At 41.8% G+C, this 19,790-nt stretch overlaps 1 protein-coding gene across 1 annotated transcript; it reads left to right on the top strand.

Annotated features, from left to right (window-relative positions):
• Positions 1–28: 28 nt before the first annotated feature.
• Positions 29–19,512, top strand: LOC139413260 (myosin-binding protein H-like). The gene is made up of 12 exons (XM_071160430.1): positions 29–404; positions 3,769–3,906; positions 4,876–5,043; positions 6,949–7,037; positions 7,271–7,466; positions 9,251–9,390; positions 9,657–9,816; positions 12,714–12,850; positions 17,510–17,702; positions 18,247–18,306; positions 19,059–19,095; positions 19,214–19,512. Exons 1-10 carry the CDS (start codon positions 149–151, stop codon positions 18,279–18,281), a joined length of 1,512 nt encoding a protein of 503 aa, XP_071016531.1. The 5' UTR covers positions 29–148; the 3' UTR covers positions 18,282–18,306; positions 19,059–19,095; positions 19,214–19,512.
• The last annotated feature ends 278 nt before the right edge of the window (positions 19,513–19,790 follow it).

The following is a 19,790-nucleotide window of genomic DNA, read 5'->3' as shown; positions in this document are numbered from 1 at the left end:
ATAAGGTCCAAGATTCAGTCAAGTATCTGTTACAGACAATTCCTTAGGGGGTGGAGTCTGGGACCACTGTCTATATAGCCTGCCACTCCCTCTAAAGTGATGACTCTTTGAGGACTTACTGACTTTGGGAGTAGCAGAAACTGCCACCATGCCTGCGAAGCCTGCCCCTATCAAGAAGGCATCCCCGAAAGCGCCTGCTCCTAAGAAGGAGGAAGCACCTGCCCCTGCACCCGTGGAGGCGGCTCCTGCTGAAGTTGCTCCCCCTGTCGAGGTCGAAGCTCCACCGGCAGAGGCTGCCCCTGCCGAAGCAGCTGCCCCTGCCGAGGCTGCTCCAACCGAAGAAAAGGCTCCCGTAGAACCCGCTCCTGAGCAGCCCAAAGCACCCACACCCCCTCCTCCAAATGGTAATGCAATAATGCTCCATGAAATGAGCCTCGGTTGGGCTTTTAGCAGAAAAACATGGGCTACTTTGTCAATTATGTCATTGATCTCCTCTCTGAATGGATGAGCCATGGTGACGTTTGTTTGGTGCGCAAGGGGCATACTTAACATTTTCATAAGTTCCCAGGAGTGCTAAAACTAAACGTTGACATGATTTGTTAATGGGTCTTTATAATTTACCCAATGCTTCAATGGAGGTCATGGATCTTATGCCAGTCCCTTTGCCACTGGGTCTCTCCAAGAGCCTTCTATAAATAGCCTTACCATTTTTGGTCCAAAATGTAACTAACTCCCATTGCGCACCGCCAAAACCCCTGCAAAAATATTACGTCACGTGACGTGTATTCCGAGAGAGTCTGTTCTTCCACATCATTTGGTTAAAAGAAATAAGCAACATTCGTCCATGATTGATTCATAAGAGAAAACGATAAAGCACTGACGCCCCTACTTTTGAGATAGGCCTGAGGACTCATTACGGAAGACTTTGCAGAAGAATCATTGTGGGCTCCATGACGACAAGCCTACAATGTGTTGTGCAAGTGCTTGTGTAAGGCAGGGGTTCCTAAACTCGAGGCCCCCCCTTCTTGCATCGGGGAACAATTTTGTGGTGGTGGAAATCAGTCCGTCTTTAAACTTACTCTTGAAAGTCCCCACAGTTTAGGATCCACTGGTGTAAGGCACTTGATAGCCTGACTACCTAGTCAAGTATTGCAACTGCTCGATATCTCACTGTATACTGTATATGAGCTATTGATTAATGGTGATTCAGTGGACACCAAAGTTCTATCCTTTGTGTATCTTTGCGCGCACCCTGATCCCCTGGATAAAGCATTGTGCTCGGCCGTAGGCTACTCTCTAATGGTTCAGGAAGTAGCTTACATTGTGTGTCTTCAAACATAATAATCCATCCAGGAATAACACCACTACAGTCAACAGCTAGCAAACTAACATACCATGTTACCAAACCTTTAACGTTAGCTGCTCTTGCTGAAGAGGCTGCTTCCCCACCTGAGGTGCCTGTTGAGCCGCCTGCTGAGCCAGAGGGTAATTCATGCATCACAATGCTGACAAGGCATACTTGATTTAGAGTACATTCACTACATCATATATGTTTCAAACTATACTGAACAAAAATAATATAAAACGCAACATAAAGTGTTGGTCCCATGTTTTATGAGCTGAAATAAAATGTCACCGAAATGTTCCATACGCACAAAAAGCTTCTTGTGCACAATTTATTTACCTCCCTGTTAGTGAGCATTTCTCCTTTGCCAAGATAATCCATACACCTGACAGGTGTGGAATATCAAGAAGCTGATTAAACAGCATGATTATTACATAGGCACACCTTGTGCTGGGGGACAATAAAAATGTGCAGTTTTGTCACACAACACAATGCCACGGATGTCTTAAGATTTGAGGGAGCGTGCAATTGGCATGCTGACTGACTGCCGGAATGTCCACCAGAACTGTTGCCAGAGAATTGAATGTTTTTCTCTATCATAAGCCACCTCCAACATCGTTTTAGAGAATATGGCAGTACACCCAACCAGTCTCACAACTGCAGACCACTTGTAACCACGCCAGCCCAGGATCTCCAAGTCTGGCTTCTTCACCTGCGGACAGCTGATGAAATGAAGGACTATCTGTCTGCAATAAGCTCTTTGCTGGGCCTACGCTGAGGCACCATCCAAGGGTAAAGCCAAGAATAACAGATGTTTGTTTTGACTAGGCTACTTAACCTCTTTTACTGTAAGTTCTTGATCTCTACTCGTGTACGGGTACTTCCTGTCCACATAACATTCTGCAACATCTTTTCATTTTGTAACATCTTTTGAAATGTTTAGTCAGCTTTAGTCAGCTTTTGCTCTAAACGCCTTGCTAATGTTTAATTAATATTAGCCACCTCCACTGCTGCAGAGGAAGGCACCCCCGCTGCTGATGCTGAGGTTGTTGCCCACCCTGATGGTAATAGGCTCACTACCAATCCATAAAGAGCCAAGGGACTTCATCATATGCCACTTAATACGGATTTTCCTGTTTAGAATGATGGTAAATCACTTTTGGCTAACAGCACTAACTTACGAGTGGCGCAGCGGTCTAAGGCACTGCATCTCAGTGCTAGAGGTGTCACGACAGATCCTGGTTTGATTCAAGGCAGTATTAGGGTTTGGCCGGGGTAGGCCATCATTGTAAATAAGAATTTGTTCTTAACTGACTTGCCTAGTTAAATGGAAAAAAAGAGCTAGACGATTTCAATGATAATTGGGCATTTTGCCCATCCTGGAAGGTATGGCCTTATTTTCATGGTCCCTGATCTGTTTGTGCTGTCTGTCTTGCCAACTCCTCTGGTCATTATCATAAGTTAACAGATCTAGGAGCAGGCTCTTACGTTATTTGAACTAATTCATTAGATGAATCTCTAACATTAAACACTAGCTGATGCTGCTGCAGCTACAGGTGCCTCAACCACAGAGGGAGATGCCCCTGCTGCTGAAGGAGTAAAACCTGTTCATGTGAAATGGATCAATTCTAACTTCACATCTGAATATGTCCAATTCCAATCCACTCCAATATGGGATCATGAGAAGGTATAGTTAGTTTGGTATACATATAATGCATTCAAAGGTTTTTCCTGTCTATGTGACCTGACCAGGGGAACACTCCGGGCCCTAGTTAAAGCCTAGTGCACCTTAGCAGATGGAATAGGTGAAGACTGTTTTCATCTCTCTACTGCATGAACAAAGAGGAGTTCAGTAAGAGATGGCATTGGAATGGATTCTAGAACACTGCTCTCATACCTACTGCCTCTGACCTTTTATGTAAATGCACATTTAACATCAGCCGCTGCTGCCGACGCAGCCTCCGTAGAGGAACCCCCAAAACACCTACCCCCCCCCCCCCCCCCCCCCCCCGCCCCCGACCCAAAGGTAAACCAACTCGACAGTCAGAGGAAAGATTGGTCAAACCGTTACGGAGCTCTTCACACATTCTCCTATTACATTTTTAAAATAATTGATATGATAACTAAGTATCGTGTCCTCCAAGTTTCAAGTTGTACAATGTCTGCATTATTTTTGCATTTCTAAACAATGTGGAGCCCTTAATGCCATGTTTCCGTTGATATGATAACCCAATTAGGCTAACTATTTCCTCTTGCAACTCGAGTTGTACATTGTCTGAATTGTGTTAGCATTTCCAAACTAATTAGAGCCACATTACTTTGTTTTTGATTGATAATGTATAATCCAATAGGGCTAATATTTAATCTCACTTCCGAGTTGTACAATGCGTTGTCTGAATTGTGTTTGCGTTTCCCAACTGTAGAGCCCACCAGTGAGCCCTTGGAAGTGACAGTGGACGACAAGAGCGACACTTCAGTGACCATCACCTGGAGGCCTCCAAAGACCATTCCAGCCAACTCTGGCCTGGATGGGTACACTGTGGAAATCACCAAGGAGGGAAGTAAGTTATGCAAGCCCACTACCTTAACTAACCTTGTCCAAGATCTGTTTGTGCAGTCTTGCCAACTCCTATGGTCATGGGCATGACCAATCTGATACCAGGCTACTATTTGACTACTAAGTTCTTTGAATGTTATGTTGTCCCATTGGATGTTGTACATCTCTGATATGCTTGTAAGGTAAAATAGAGAATTAACCACAACCTTAGAAAAATGTTTATCAATTTGTTTTACCTAACACCATATGATGTGGCTAAGTTCCACTTTAAGCTGTTGCCATTTGAAATTATATTATTTGAGCTGGTCAGACCTATCAGTTGCACCTGTCTCCTGCATGTCACTAGATGATTTATACTGTACCTAACCTCTCCCTATAAGGAGAGAGGCATTACTGGCGGTGCCATGGACTAGCTGGTGCCTGCTTTTAGATCACAACCTTCTGCTAATGTCAGTAACAGACTCAAGTCAAATGGCAGCGAAGAAATCATAGTAATGCAACTGCACATTTCACCTTGCAAATGTAATAATGCACCTGGAAAATGTGAACGTATGATATTCTTATTCATGAATCTCCTTAATTCATCCATTTAAAAATATGTTTTTGGGCCCAGATAAGAAGGTAAGTCGTGGCAATACTTTCCATCCAAGTACTTCCCCTGATGCTCAGTCACCACTAGAAATGTAATTTATTGAAATATGTGTCCTGTAGTTTACATTTTCGATCAGTGAAGAACTGAAGATTCTCTATGTCTGTATCAGTGTTTATTAATTGTCCCTGCCTCTTTCACCTTGCTGTCTGCTCATTGTCTGAACATAAGGTGTACCTTGAAGGTCATGAACTGCGCTATTAGCTGATACTTATTGTCCTCACTGTGATCACTCTCCTGCCACAGTTCTATTTTGTCCTCCCTGTGCTATGTCTCCTGCCACAGTTCTATATTGTACTAAGTTTGTTCACTTTCCTGTCACAGCTGAAGACTGGAAAGTAGCCAACGAGGATCTGACTGTGTCCTGCCGTTATGTCATCAAGAACCAGACTACCGGCGACCGTCTGCTGATCCGGGTGGTTGCTGTAAACCCTGGTGGCCGCAGCCCCCCTGCTACCATCGCTGACCCTGTTCTGGTCAAGGAGGTTGGGGGTAAGCAAAGGCTGGACAATAGTCCTCACTCACAAACAGCCCTTAACTACTGTACTTCAGAAGCATGCCATGGTCCTTTTCTTCCAACCAGCAGATGTGTGGGTTTTCTTCCATGGACTTCAAGTAGACAGTATTGTATTATTGGGACGGCAATAACAGCAAGTCCAAACTGTTTGCGGTGGGCGGTGTCAGACTTTATCGTTGAAATGCCTTTTAAAAGAGCTGACGTTGAAACAGCTAGGGAGAAACGGCTCCGCTTGATTTCAATCTCAGATATCCAACGGCTGTTGTCACATCCCTGGCCCGTTAGATTAATGCAACTGTGGCCTTCCGAGATTGTTGCCACCAAGAGTGGGGTAGAGATCCTCGGTCTAAGCTCCCCATTTGTAAAAGGATAAATGTACTACCTCCTTGCTTTTGGGTGCATGTTTTCACCTGTGTCTTCTTACTTTGTCTACTTTTTGTTTTCCTCAATGACAACCGTTAATGGTTAGTCAAGCCTCTTCATTTACAGCAATCATCCTGGAAGCAAGTGAATGTACTGTATACAGTGGCCCTGGATTTTGTGTTTTAGAGTCCGATGTTCTGAATATACGGTAAAATAGTTATATCAAAACCAAAGTAATTGGTAGACCTACGTTTTTGTTTTTTTTACGAGAGTTGATTAAAACATTATTTATGTAAGCAAGGATCAGCAAATGTGTAATGGAGAATTTTAGTGGAGGGTAATGAAACCTGAACCCCAAGGACTCATACAGGGACTGGCCGACCCCCAATCGGAGTGTCACAGTCCCTGTACCACTGTCCCACTGTCAAACTTAGCCATTGGTCCACCAATAAAAGCATCTGGTTTACCACACAATGGAACGACCGCTAACTTTCCCACAAATCCTTGGAAAAATAGTTGGGACGTGTCTGCTATTAACACGGATTCAATTCGGAAGGTTTGGCATCAAGTTGACTCCCCGGTCAGAATGCGTGCTCGAGAGGTGTCAAGCCAACCCATGTAAGAGCGATGGAAACAAGTGCAAACTGTCGAGGGGGGTGGGGATGGGGGACATTCCAAAGTGTCCACTCTACACAGAGGGGGTGGGGACAGGGGAGGGATCTAACGTCTCGTATGCCATCTAAGTCCTTTGAGACGACCAGGGACCCTGTGTTTATTTTGAAACATGCCACAGACTCTGACGGGGACAAGGAAGTTCTCTTTTGACCTGATCGCCGCATAAGGAGCGTCAAATCAGGACACTCCACGGAGAAACACACCTAATTCTACCATGCCCATTCCCCAGTTGGTTGATTGTTTTGCTTTAAATACATTTTCTGATAGAAGCACATATTTCTGCCTAGAGCACTAGTGCATAGGTTTGTGTGGGTGCAGGTGTGCAATTATATGAACATGAGTTATTTACAAATGTAAACCATTCTGTCCATGTTTTGACACAGTAAGCCTGTTGGCTGTGAATGGTGTGTTTGTGGGGAACCCTATGGTCTTGAAGAATCTACAGTGCAGTTGAGTGTGATTCTTACTGCAGCCTGTTTAACAGTGTGGGCTGGGGTAACTGTAGATCTACATCATGTGTTGCGACATGGCATGAGTTCAGATGGGACCTATTTAGAGCTCTGGTGAGTGACACTCCGCTAGACTCAGCAGGTGTTTGGTTCCCACCAAACTAGATCTGGTCTGGATGACTGGAGTACAGGAGAATCTGTCTCGAAGCTGAAGGTACAGAGAGTGGGTTTTGAGGAAGTTGATTTTTATTCTTTCAGATACACATACAATTGCTCGCTCTGAAGTATCTCTGAAGTGTCCTATCCATTGTGTGGGTCACAGTTTCAGAGTCATTTTACTTCTTTGAACAGGTTGATTATTATTATTCGTAAACTATTTGTATCTGTCTGTAGCTCGCCCCAAAGTCCGCCTGCCTCGTTTCCTGAGGCAGAGGTATGTCAAGAAAGTCGGCGAGAAGATCAACCTTGTCATCCCCTACTCTGTGAGTTTGCATTATAAGATGGGAAGGCCTGGGAGTGTCTAAACCACATGACCTGAGCAGGACCAAAACCATTGGGCCCTAGCTATAGGCTACAACTATGGGCTAGAGGTTTTTCACATGGTCAGAAAAGACTCCTGGCACTAATGATGTGAAATTACTTGATGTTGTAGCATGTGTCCATACAGATGGAAGCTAAGGCAATTGATTGAGCCTTGTGTTCTTTACTTTCCTAGGGCAAACCTAAGCCAGTGGTTAGCTGGTTAAAGGATGGACAGCCCCTCGACTCCAAAAGGGCCAACATCCGTACATCTGACAGAGACAGCATCCTGTTCATCCGTCAAGCAGAGAGGGGGGACTCTGGCTCATACGAAATGTGCGTGAAGGTGGACGACTTTGAAGACAAAGCTGCTATCATCATCCAGATTATTGGTCAGTCAAATTCTATTAGACTGTCCAACCTTCTTTTCATTTCCAAAACAGATGATGACACAACATTAGCCTGTCAAAAAATACACTTGAAGTCAGAAGTTTACATACACTTAGGTTGGAGTCATTCAAACTCGTTTTTCAACCAGTCCACAAATTTATTGTTAACAAACTATAGTTTTGGCAAGTCGGTTAGGACATCTACTTTGTGCATGACACTAGTAATTTTTCCAACAATTGTTTACAGACAGATTATTTCACTTATAATTCACTGTATCACAATTCCAGTGGGTCAGAAGTTTACATACACTAAGTTGACTGTGTCTATAAACAGCTTGGAAAATTCTAGAAGATGATGATGTCATGGCTTTAGAAGCTTCTGAATGGCTAATTGACATAATTTGAGTCAATTGGAGGTGTATCTGTTTATGTATTTCAAGGCCTACCTTCAAACTCACTGCCTCTTTGCTTGGCATCATGGGAAAATGAATTTTTTGAGAAATGTCCTCTGGTCTGATGAAACAAAAATAGAACTGTTTGGCCATAATGACCATCGTTATGAAGCACGGTGTCACGACTTCCGCCGAAGTTCGGGTGGTGCTCGGCGGTCGTCGTCACCGTCCTACTAGCCACTACCGATCCCTTTTTCGTTTGTCTGTTGGTTTTGTCTTATTAGTTTCACCTGTGTGTATTTTAGTTTAATTAGCGTCCTTATATATAGTAGGTTGTCCCGCCCTTGTTTTGTGCGGGATTGTTTCGTTACTCTGTTGTATGGTGTTTTGTCGTGCATATATTCTCCGGACTATTTTGGTCCTGTGTTTTGGGGCTGGTTAATTGTATGCGCCCTGTGTGTTGGCGTGACCGTTTGTGCGCCGGATAATAAATTGACACTCTACTGAACCCTGCTCTCTGCGCTTGATTCCACCCACCACTCCTAGTATCTCGTGACACACGGGGGTGGCAGCATCATGTTGTGGGGATGCTTTGCTGTAGGAGGGACTGGTGCACTTCACAAAATAGATGGCATCATGACGAAGGAAAATTATCTGGATATATTGAAGCAACATCTCAAGATGTTCAGTCCGGAAGTTAAAGTTTGGTTTGCAAATGGGTCTTCCAAATGGACCCAAGCATACTCCCAAAATTGTGGCAAAATGGCTTAAGGACAACAAAGTCAAGGTATTGGAGTGGCCATCACAAGCCCTGACCTCAATCCTATAGAAAATTTGTGGGCAGAACTGAAAAAAGCGTGTGCGAGCAAGGAGGCCTACAAACTTGACTCAGATACACCAGCTCTGTCAGGAGGAATGGACCAAAATTCACCCAACTTATTGTGGGAAGCTTGTGGAAGACTACCTGACATTTTTGCCTCAAGTTAAACCATTTAAAGGCAATGCTACCAAAAACAAATTCAGTGTATGTAAACTTCTGACCCACTGGGAAAGTGATGACAGAAATAACAGCTGAAATAATTAGTTAATAATTAATCTCTACTATTATTCTGACATTTCACATTCTTAAAATGAAGTGGTGATCCTAACTGACCTAAGACAGGGAATTTTTACTAGGATTAAATGTCAGGAATTGTGAAAAACTGAGTTGAAATGTATTTGGCTAAGGTGTATGTAGATTTCTGACTTCAACTATTTTGGTCATCACCAGAGCAAGGAGTTGTTTCTGGTCAGGTCTTAACTGATCTGGAGAGTGATTAAGTTTTTTGTGAGTCTACTGATACTAATGATGCAACCCATATTGAACCATGTATCTCGGTGCTTGCTCTCCCACAGAGTTGCCTGGGCCACCAGCCAGCATTAAGATTGTGGATGTCTGGGGATTCAACGTTGCTTTGGAGTGGACTGTACCCAAAGATAATGGTTACACAGAGATCACAGGCTACACTGTCCAGAAAGCTGACAAGAAGACCGGGGTGAGAAACCCTCTTGCTTACCATACAGTGTCATAGTGAATGACATACTGAGTCATTCACAACTTCTGTAGCCCTCTCATCTACACAATTCCCATTGATTCAGCAGCAAATATATTCCCTGTAATCAAATACAATCCCCCAAAATGTTATTTCAAAGTACATCTCAGTATACATTACACCAAAAAATTGTCTTCCAAAAGAAAATACAATATGTGTAATAACAAGCCATTGAAATGTTATTAATACTCATATGGTCTCTTGCCCAGGACTGGTTCAACATTTTGGAGCACTACACCAGACTAAACGCCACCATCTCAGACCTCATTATGGGCAACACCTACACCTTCAGGATCTTTGCAGAGAACAAGTGCGGACTCAGTGAGGAATGTGCCGTGACCAAGGGAGAAGCCACCATTGTGAAGGAGGGTGAGACACTCTCCACACCACCCTTTAAAAAAAATGTCCCTTACAAAAAGAAACATGAGAAAATCACACGTGAAAATAACATTTATTTATTTATACGGTATATATATATATATATATACCAGTCAAACTAATTCAAGGGTTTTTCTTTATTTTTTACTATTTTTTACATTGTAGAATAATAGTGAAGACATCAAAACTATGAAGTGACACATATGGAGTCGTATACTAACCAAAAAAAGTGTTAAACAAATCAAAATATATTTTAGTGGCCACCCTTTGCCTTGGTGACAGTTGTGCACACTCTTGGTATTCTCTCAACCAGCTTCATGGGGAATGCTTTTCCAACAGTCTTGAAGGAGTTCCCACATATGCTGAGCACTTGTTGGCTGCTTCTCCTCTGTGGTCCAACTCATCCCAAACCATCTCAATTGCATTAAGGTTGGGTGATTGTGGAGGGCAGGTCATCTGATGCAGCACTCCATCACTCTCCTTGGTCAATTAAAACTTACACAGCCTGGTGGTGTGTTTTGGGTCATAGTCCTGTTGAAACAAATGATAGTCCCACTAAGTGCAAACCAAGATGGTAAGGCGTATTGCTGCAGAATGCTGTGGTAGCCATGCTCGTTAAGTGTGCCTTGAATTCTAAATGAATCACTGACAGTGAGACCAGCAAAGCACCCCCACACCTCCTCTATGCATCTCACAAAGATACGGCGGTTGGAACCAAAAATCTCTAATTTGGACTCATCAGACAAAAGGACATATTTCCACTGGTCTAATGTCCATTGCTCGTGTTTCTTGTAGTCTTCCTTTCCTGTGGCGATCCTCATGAGAGCCAGTTTCATCATAGCGCTTGATGGTTTTTTTGCGACAGCCCTTGAAGAAATGTTTAAAGTTCTTGAAATTTTCCAGATTGACTGACCATGTCTTAAAGTAATGGTGGACTGTCATTTCTCTTTGCTTATTTGAGCTGTTCTTGCCATTAGATGGTATTTTGCTAAATAGGTCTATCTTCTGTATACCTTGTCACAACACAACTGATTGGCTCAAATGCATTAAGAAGGAAAGAAATTCCACAAATTAACAAGTCACACCTGTTAATTGAAATGCGTTGCAGGTGACTACAGTACCTCATGAAGCTAGTTGAGAGAATGCCAAGAGTGTTCAGAGCTGTCATCAAGGCAAAGGGTGGCTTGATTTCCTAAACACTGTTTTGGTTACTACATGATTCCATATGTGTTATTTCATAGTTTTTATATCTTCACTATTATTCTACAATGTAGCAAATAGTAACAACTCTGGAATGAGTAGGTGTGTCCAAACTTGACTGGTACTGTGTATATATATTTGTACATGCCATTTTCATGAGTCAGATACATGGTTTTCGGACACGCGTGACGTTTCACATGAATTTGTCACGTGAACAAATCATATGTAAAAAAATAATAATAATAATGTGTGAAAAGCAGACACATTGTTTTCAGACATGTGAAGTTTAAAATGGATTTTCACATGACTCAGACACATTTCCCTGTTTCTCAACATTTCACATGTGATTATATAAGTTTCACATGTATGCTTTTATAACTGGCAGGATTAGAACCCAGGTCTCCAACGGGAGATGCCAATGTCTTTACCATTTGACCATGAGGGCCAACACTATTTAGAAGTCGTAGGCGGGGCTACCTCATCACGTGACCATTAGCAACCATGACCGACTCATGTCCGCTTTTCACATTTTTTCAACTATGGGTATCAACAATAACAAAAAACTGTAATCGAGTTTATCACAGGATTTGCTCTGATTAATCGCAAATTCATAGTTTGCTCAAGTTGAGTTGTAATTTTAGATTTTTGTTTATACAAAAAACATTACATGAACATTGCTGTTCGGATTTTATCCAAAGTAACGGTTAGCAAAATCAGGTAAATTGTTTAGCAAACTTAGTTTAACCTCAAAGTCAACTTGTTTTGACATTGCTGATTTTAGCTATATAGACTCATGTATTTTGGATGTTTTCAGTGTATTTTAAACGCTTTCAGACATTGCAATAAGAAAATTGAGCACAAAAATTATTTCAGTTTTAATGACTTTGGTTAACTGATTGACTTCGGCAGTGTTAATTTTGACATGTTAAAAAGGATAAATAAGGAGACACGGAGCGCTAGTTTCTCAGTTCTTTTCACTGAGCTTCTTCCAACAATCAGTGATCAACGTATGAAGGAGAGAGGCGTGTGCTTGCAGCTGTAACACTCCGAATTGATGGCTCAGAATAAGAAATTATACCGTTTAACACACTTGAATGATTATTCACAGAATGCCATTAAATAATGAGCAATTCCATATGTGGAAACATTTCTACCGCAACATATTACCCCACTTTTTTCACATGTGAGGAGAATAAACACCATTTCACTACACGTGACAGTTAGATTTTTGCGTAATTGTTTTTTTACATGTGAAACTGCTAATTCAATTTTCATGTGATAGATTTTTTGGATGTGAACTTGAAATTCTACATTTGAATGTGAGTTCTTCACGTGAAACTGCATATCCGATTTTCACATTACATATTTACAATATTACACATGAAACAGCAAATTTCACATATGCAACTGCAATTCACATGTGATGTGAAAATGTTTTTCTTCTCACATCTGAAAGGTGGTGTTAACTTGTGAACTCTAAAAGTAATAATGTGAAAATACGGTTTCATGTGAAATTTAAGCTCAACATGTGAAAACAGCTATTTCACATGTGAAAATTCTAATTTGACATATTTTTTTAAACAGGTCCCCCACAACGTTAGAGAATGTTAGAACGAGTGGAACAATAAAGTCTTCTTGTAGTTGCCCCCATTTAGAACCTAATCCATGCTTGTCTCATTATTTTTCAGTTATTGACTACAAACCTACCCCGTTCGTGGAGCATGACTTCACCGAGGCTCCCAAGTTCACCACTGTTTTGAACGACAGGTCCACCACTGTTGGCTACAGCACCAAGCTGCTGTGCTCTGTGAGGGGATGCCCCAAGGTAAAACTTAGGTTGTTAATGAGGTTGTAACTGTAGGTTGTTAATGAAATGGACACCTGTCGGCTAGGCTAGCAGAACTGCATTTGTTAAGGATACCCATTAGCCAAGGCAGCAGCTTCTCTTCCTGGGGTCCAGCAACATTAAGGCAGTTATATATTATTTAAAATATTACATTAACACTTTTCACAGCACAGTAAGTGTGTGAACTCAGGCCACTACTTTACTACCACATAAATACAATACAAAATCCATGTGTACGTGTGTGTAGAGTGCATGTCTTATGTGAATGTGTAAACGTGTGTGTGTGTCTCCACTGTTCCATAAGGTGTATTTTTAACTGTTTTAAATCTGATTCTACTGTTTGCATCAGTTACCTGATGTGCACACACAGACACAGACACACATAGTCTATGGAAGGAGGGTTTTTAGTCTCTTTGTTAGCCTCCTGCAAATTTTAGGCTGGGTATCTGTATAAGCACTTTGTGACAACTGCTGATGTAAGAACGGCTTTATAAAAAACAATTTATTGATTGATGTCTGAGCCTCCAGCTCAGCCTGTCTGTCCCCTTCTCTCCCACCAGATCCACTGGGTTGCCAGTCGCCAAAGCAGAGCAGCATTTTTTATTTAACCTTTATTTAACCAGGCAAGGCAGTTAAGAACAAATTATTTACAATGAAGGCCTACCCCGGCCAAACCCTAACGACGCTGGGCCAGACGCTGGGCCCAATCACGCCCGGTTGTGATACAGCCTGGAATCGAACCAGGGTCTGTAGTGACACCTCTAGCATTGGGATGCAGTGCCTTAGACCGCTGTGTCACTCAGGAGTTGAACATGCAGCTCCGTATAGGGTTAGGTTATGATAGTCTCCCTCTGAGCGGAACCTTGGACTCCTAGCCGACTGGGCCGTAGTGGGTGTATGGCAGAGAGGAGGGGGTGGAGGGGTCAGATGTGTTACATTCCTACCCTGAGGGGATCATGGGGGGCCTTTACACTGACCCTTACAAAAGAACAAGTCAAATTTGCAGTTTCATATGTTGAGCTGAAATTTAAATATTACATTTAGACTTCACATGTTAACGCCACCTTTTCACATTTGAGGAGAACAACATGTTTTCACCTCACGTGAATTGCAGTTTCACATGTGAAAGTTAACATATAAAACTGCAAATTTCACATTTGAAAAAAAAATCTCACTTTGAAATGTAGAATTGCATTTTCACATGTGAAAACATTCTTTTTTACGTTTCACATGAAAATCTTACTTTCACTTGTGGAATTGCAGATTCACATGTGGGGTTGAAATGATATTATTCTCCTCACATGTGAAAAGATGGTGTTAACATGTTGCAGTAGCAATATTTATTTTGTGCATGACAAGTCATTTTTCCAACAATTGTTTACAGACAGATTATTTAACTTATAATTCACCGTATCACAATTCCAGTGGGTCAGTAGTTTACACATTTCTTGTTAACAAACTATAGTTTTGGCAAGTCAGTTAGGACATCTACTTTGTGCATGACACAAGTCATTTTTCCAACAATTGTTTACAGACAGATTATTTAACTTATAATTCACCGTATCACAATTCCAGTGGGTCAGAAGTTTACATACACTAAATTGACTTGAAAATTCCAGAATATGATGTCATGGCTTTAGAAGCTTCTGATAGGCTAATTGACATAATTTGCCAATCGTGGGTGTACCTGTGGATGAATTTCAAGGCCTACCTTCAAAATCAGTGCCTCATTGCTTGACATGGAAAAATCTAAAGATATCAGCCAAGACCTCAGAAAAAAGAAAATGGTAGACCTCCATGTCTGATTCATCCTTGGGAGCATTTTCCAAATGCCTGAAGATACCACTTTCATCTGTACAAACAATAGTACGCAAGTATAAACACCATGGGACCTCGCAGCCGTCATACCACTCAGGAAGGAGATGCGTTCTGTCTCCTAGAGATGAACGTACTTTGGTGCGAAAAGTGCAAAGAACAACAGAAAGGACCTTTTGAAGATGCTGGAGGAAACGGGTACAAAAGTATCTTTATCCACAGTAAAACGAGTCCTATATCGACATAACCTGAAAGGCCGCTCAGCAAGGAAGAAGCCACTGCTCCAAAACCGCCATAAAAAAGACAGACTACGGTTTGCAACTGCACATGGGGACAAAGATCATTATTTTTGGAGAAATGTCCTCAGGTCTGATGAAACAAAAATACAACTGTTAGGCCATAATGACCATCGTTATGTTTGGAGGAAAAAGGGGAGGCTTGCAAGCCGAAGAACACCATCCCAACCTTGAAGCAAAGGGGTGACAGCATCATGCTGTGGGGATGCTTTGCTGCAGGAGGTACTGTTGCACTTCACAAAATAGATGGCTTCAAGAGGAGGAAAATTATCTGGAAATATTGAAGCAACATCTCAAGACATCAGTCAGGAAGTTAAAGCTTGGTCGCAAATGGGTCTTCCAAATGGACAATGACCCCAAGCATTCTTTCAAAATTGTGGCAAAATGGCTTAAGGACAACAAAGTCAAGGTATTGGAGTGGCCATAACAAAGCCCTAACCTCAAGCCTATAGAACATTTGTGGGCAGAACTGAAAAAGTGTGTGCGAGCAAGTAGGCCTACGACCCTGACTCAGTTACACAAGCTCTGTCAGGAGGAATGGGCCAATATTCACCCAACTTATTGTGGGAAGCTTGTGGAAGACTACCCAAAATGTTTGACCCAAGTTAATCAATTTAAAGGCAATGCTACCAAATACTAATTGAGTGCGTGTAAACTTCTGACCCACTGGGAATGTGATGACATTTCACATTCTTAAAATAAAGTGATGAGCCAAACTGACCTAAGACAGGGAATGTTTACTAGGATTAAATGTCAGGATTTGTGAAAAACTGAGTTGAAATGTATTTGGCTAAGGTGTACGTAAACTTTCAACTTCAACTGTATGTTACCATCAAAAGAAAGGGCTTAATTTCCCCCTAGAAACCAACATAGCCAAGCCTATGTGATGTTCCTTCCTTTATAGGGGCATTTAATTGATTGATCATAGAGGTACACTACAAAAGTATGTGGACACCCATTCAAATTAGTGGATTTAGCTATTTCAGCCATACCTGTTGCTGACAGCTGTTTAAAATTGAGCACACAGCCATACAATCTCCATAGACAAACATTGGCAGTAGAATGGCCTGTACTGAAGAGCTCCGTGACTTTCAACTTGGCACTGTCATGTCACCTTTCCAACAAGTCAGTTTGTCAAATCTTTTGCCCTGCTACAGCTGCCCCGGTCAACTGTAAGTCCTGTTTTTGTGAAGTGGAAACTTCTAGGAGCAACAACGGCTCAGCAGCTTAGTGGTAGGTCACACAGAAAGGGACCACTGAGTGCTGAAGTGCGTAGCATGTAAAAATCATCTTTCCTCGGTTGCCACACTCACTACCGAGTTCCAAACTGCCTCTGGAAGCTATGTCAGCAAAATAACTGTTCGTTGGGAGCTTCATAAAATTGGTTTCCATGGCCAAGCAACCGCACACAAGCCTAACGCTTCGAACACACCGACAGCGTTGTTATGCAAAATAGTATGCAGCATCATCTGGCTATGTATGCATCAAAAAGTTCAACATTTGATGCATACATTCGATAAATCCAATGTATGCACCACACCGAACGCACTGCAACAGCCTCTGCAATGCAATGCTGCAAGGCAAACATAGAGTTTCATTGGAAATGAACGTAAATCTGGTGTATCAAAACGAAAATGACGCTGTCGGTGTGATCGACGCGTTAGAATACCTTGCGCACTGCCAAGCTTCGGCTGGAGTGGTGTAAAGCTCGCCGCCATTGGACTCTGGAGCAGTGGAAACGCGTTCTCTGGAGTGATGAATCACGCTTCACCATCTAGCAGTCCGACGGAAGAATCTGGGTTTGGCGGATACCAGGACAACGCTACCTGCCCCAATGCATAGTGACAACTGTAAAGTTTGGTGGAGGAGGAATAATGGTCTGGGGCTGTTTTTCATGGATCGGGCTAGGCCCCTTAGTTCCAGTGAATAAACATTTTTACCCTATGGTATACAATGAGATTCTAGATGAATATGTGCTTCCAAAGTAGTGGCAACAATTTTGGGAAGGCCCTTTCCTGTTTCAGCATGACAATGCCCCCATGCCCAAGCAAGGTCCATACAGAAATTGTTTGTCAAGATCGGTGTGGAAGAACTTGATTGGCGTGCACAGAGCCCCCACCTCAACCTCATCGGACACCTTTGGGATGAATTGGAATGCCGACTGCGAGCCAGGCCTAATTGCCCAACATCAGTGCCTGACCTTAGTAATGCTGAATGGTAATCTTGTGGCTGAATGGAAGCAAGTCCCTGCAGCAATGTTCCAACAACTAGTGAAAAGCCTTCCCAGAAGAGTGGAGCAGCACAGGGGGTACAAACTGCTGTTGTAGCAGCAAAGGGGGTACAAACTCCATATTAATGGCCATGATTTTGGAATGTGATGTTCGACGAGCCATGTAGTGTATGTCCCCTTTGCGATTGCTGATCATTGTAGGATTTTAGTATCGTGCATAGTAATACATGCTCCAAGTACACGAAAGCTGAAATAAACAATTGATATTAAACGTATAAATCGCATATGTCATTGCAGCCTAAGATCATGTGGATGAAGAACAAGATGATTCTCAACAACATGGACAACCCCAAGTACAGGATGATCAGCACAGGGGGCATCTGCACCCTGGAGATCCGTAAGCCTGGCCCATACGACGGTGGTGAGTATGTCTGCAGAGCCGAGAATACACTGGGGAAGGTCGACACCGGCTGCAAGCTGGAGGTCAAAAGTAAGTTGTTGTGGTGTCTTTTTTTTTGTCTTTTCCTGCTAGTACTATCTCTTCTAGTAGGATAACTTCTTTGTTGAGAAAATTGTACTTACTATGACTGTGGTATGTGGTTGTCTCAACTTAAGTAACTAACTGTAAGTCTCTCTGGATAAGAGCTTCTGCTAAATGACTAAATTATCAAATGTAAAAGTAAATTAATTTCGAACACCCTGGGCACACTCGGCTTGAATCAACATTGTCTCCACGCCATTTCAATAAAATTACATTAAATCAAAAGTTGAATTGATGTCTGTACCTAGTGGGAAAGTGCTTTCTCATACATGGTTTTACCCGAGGAAGAAGTCTCGCAAAGTATGAAGCGAGTTCATCTATAATATAGACCATGCTTTTGTAATCAAATGTATTTCTACTTTTAGTGGTGTTATATATTATTCATTATCCATGCAAATTTAGACACTCGATATTTGCTGTTTTTGAAATCAGGCTGTGTGGAAATGTTGCCATTTGTTCATGATCACTAAATGAATTATATTTACCTCAACAGAGCCTTTGCATGCAGACACTGACAAAGACGAGTAGGAACAGTAAATGCACATGCATACAGGTCAGTCACTCTTATTGGCATGAATAAAGTTTCATGTGGCAAATGGGCTTCAATTTACAAGGCCCGAATTCAGAAGTTGACTGAATTAATAAATAAAAGGCCACTTTGTAACAAAATATACTTCTTTAATATCTTTATTAAAATAAATAAATATCCATCTTGGCATTTCATCTGCTTTGACTTTGGTCTTATTGGAGAGAGAGTTTATATGTACCCATATTATCACCTAAAATGTTGCACCAACATTTATTTTAATATGTACCAAAGTCTATTTGAGTCCTGGTGTGACGTACATATTCTCCAAGGCTGGCCTTACATGGTGAGTAGGGGAGGTGGAAGGTGGCCTCTGCAATCGCAAGGGTCTGAGTGCTAGTCCTATCTGCTGCTCATAAAATAGTCCTGTAATGGCTCCATATACAGTGGAGTTGCACTCAGTTGGGGGACGACATCATTTCCTTGACTCGGCATAGCGGGCCCATTAGGGACCAGCGAGACACTGCAATTTACTACCAGGACCCACAGCATTGCAAGCAGCTTTTCACCCACCAAGGTGTTGAGTATCCCCCGTGGAGATTCAATCAGCTCTATTCACTTGCTAAAAAAAACATGTTTTTGTGTAATATGAATATTTTAAACTGGCTGCATTTTTTTTTAATGTTATACATTTTGTAGACCTGCTACTGCAGTTCTAACCACCACAGTTGGCTAAATATGGCATGTGAATTGACACCTGTTCTTTACATCTCTTACAGTCCCAAATTAGAAGCGGAATGAGGCCTTTACAAAAAGGTGAGGTGGTCTTTATAAGCTCTTTATATACTTTCTCTCTTTTGATGTGAAATATGTCGAGACACTCAATAACCTTCGGTGAGTTTTAAAGTTATATATGCCACTTGTTTTTCTATAGGATGGTTCTGGATGCTGGAAAAAAAAACATGTACATATGACTGACTGGAGAGAACAAACAATGAAATGGTTCATGTCTACAACCGCTGTATCCTACCCTTTCCTATATTTATGAAGATTTTGTTTTTGTTGCCTTTTATTTATTTTTCTTCCTTAGTACTCTCTGGTATAGAGTTCATATCCATGTCCACAACCAACTCAGATGTCAACAACTGTCTGTCACATTGTAATTCTGAATAGGTCTCCATTATATAGAGCAAATCGATTGTTACTGATTGGAGATTAAAGATGTAAAACCTCGGAATGTGTTACAATATTTTTGATTTAATGCCTTTCTTTTGTTGAATAAACCTACAATTGAATAAACCTTCTCTAACCTGAAGTAAAAATGACAATGGGTTGGTCGAAACATTCTGTACTTATTGTGGAAGAGAAAGTTATGGCAAGGCCAGCAGATTATTTCCTTACAAGGATTTTGTCATGTATTTGTATAATATACAGTATGTGTATGTGCAGTACACAGTAGTCGCTCTTTAACTTGTTTATCACATGACATGATCTGATATTACAGTGGCATT

This window comes from Oncorhynchus clarkii, chromosome 7 (assembly GCF_045791955.1).
Source record: "Oncorhynchus clarkii lewisi isolate Uvic-CL-2024 chromosome 7, UVic_Ocla_1.0, whole genome shotgun sequence".
NCBI classification, from domain to species: Eukaryota; Metazoa; Chordata; class Actinopteri; order Salmoniformes; family Salmonidae; genus Oncorhynchus; species Oncorhynchus clarkii.
The sequence above is the reverse complement of the archived record's forward strand: the minus strand, read 5'-3'. Positions and strand labels throughout refer to the sequence as shown.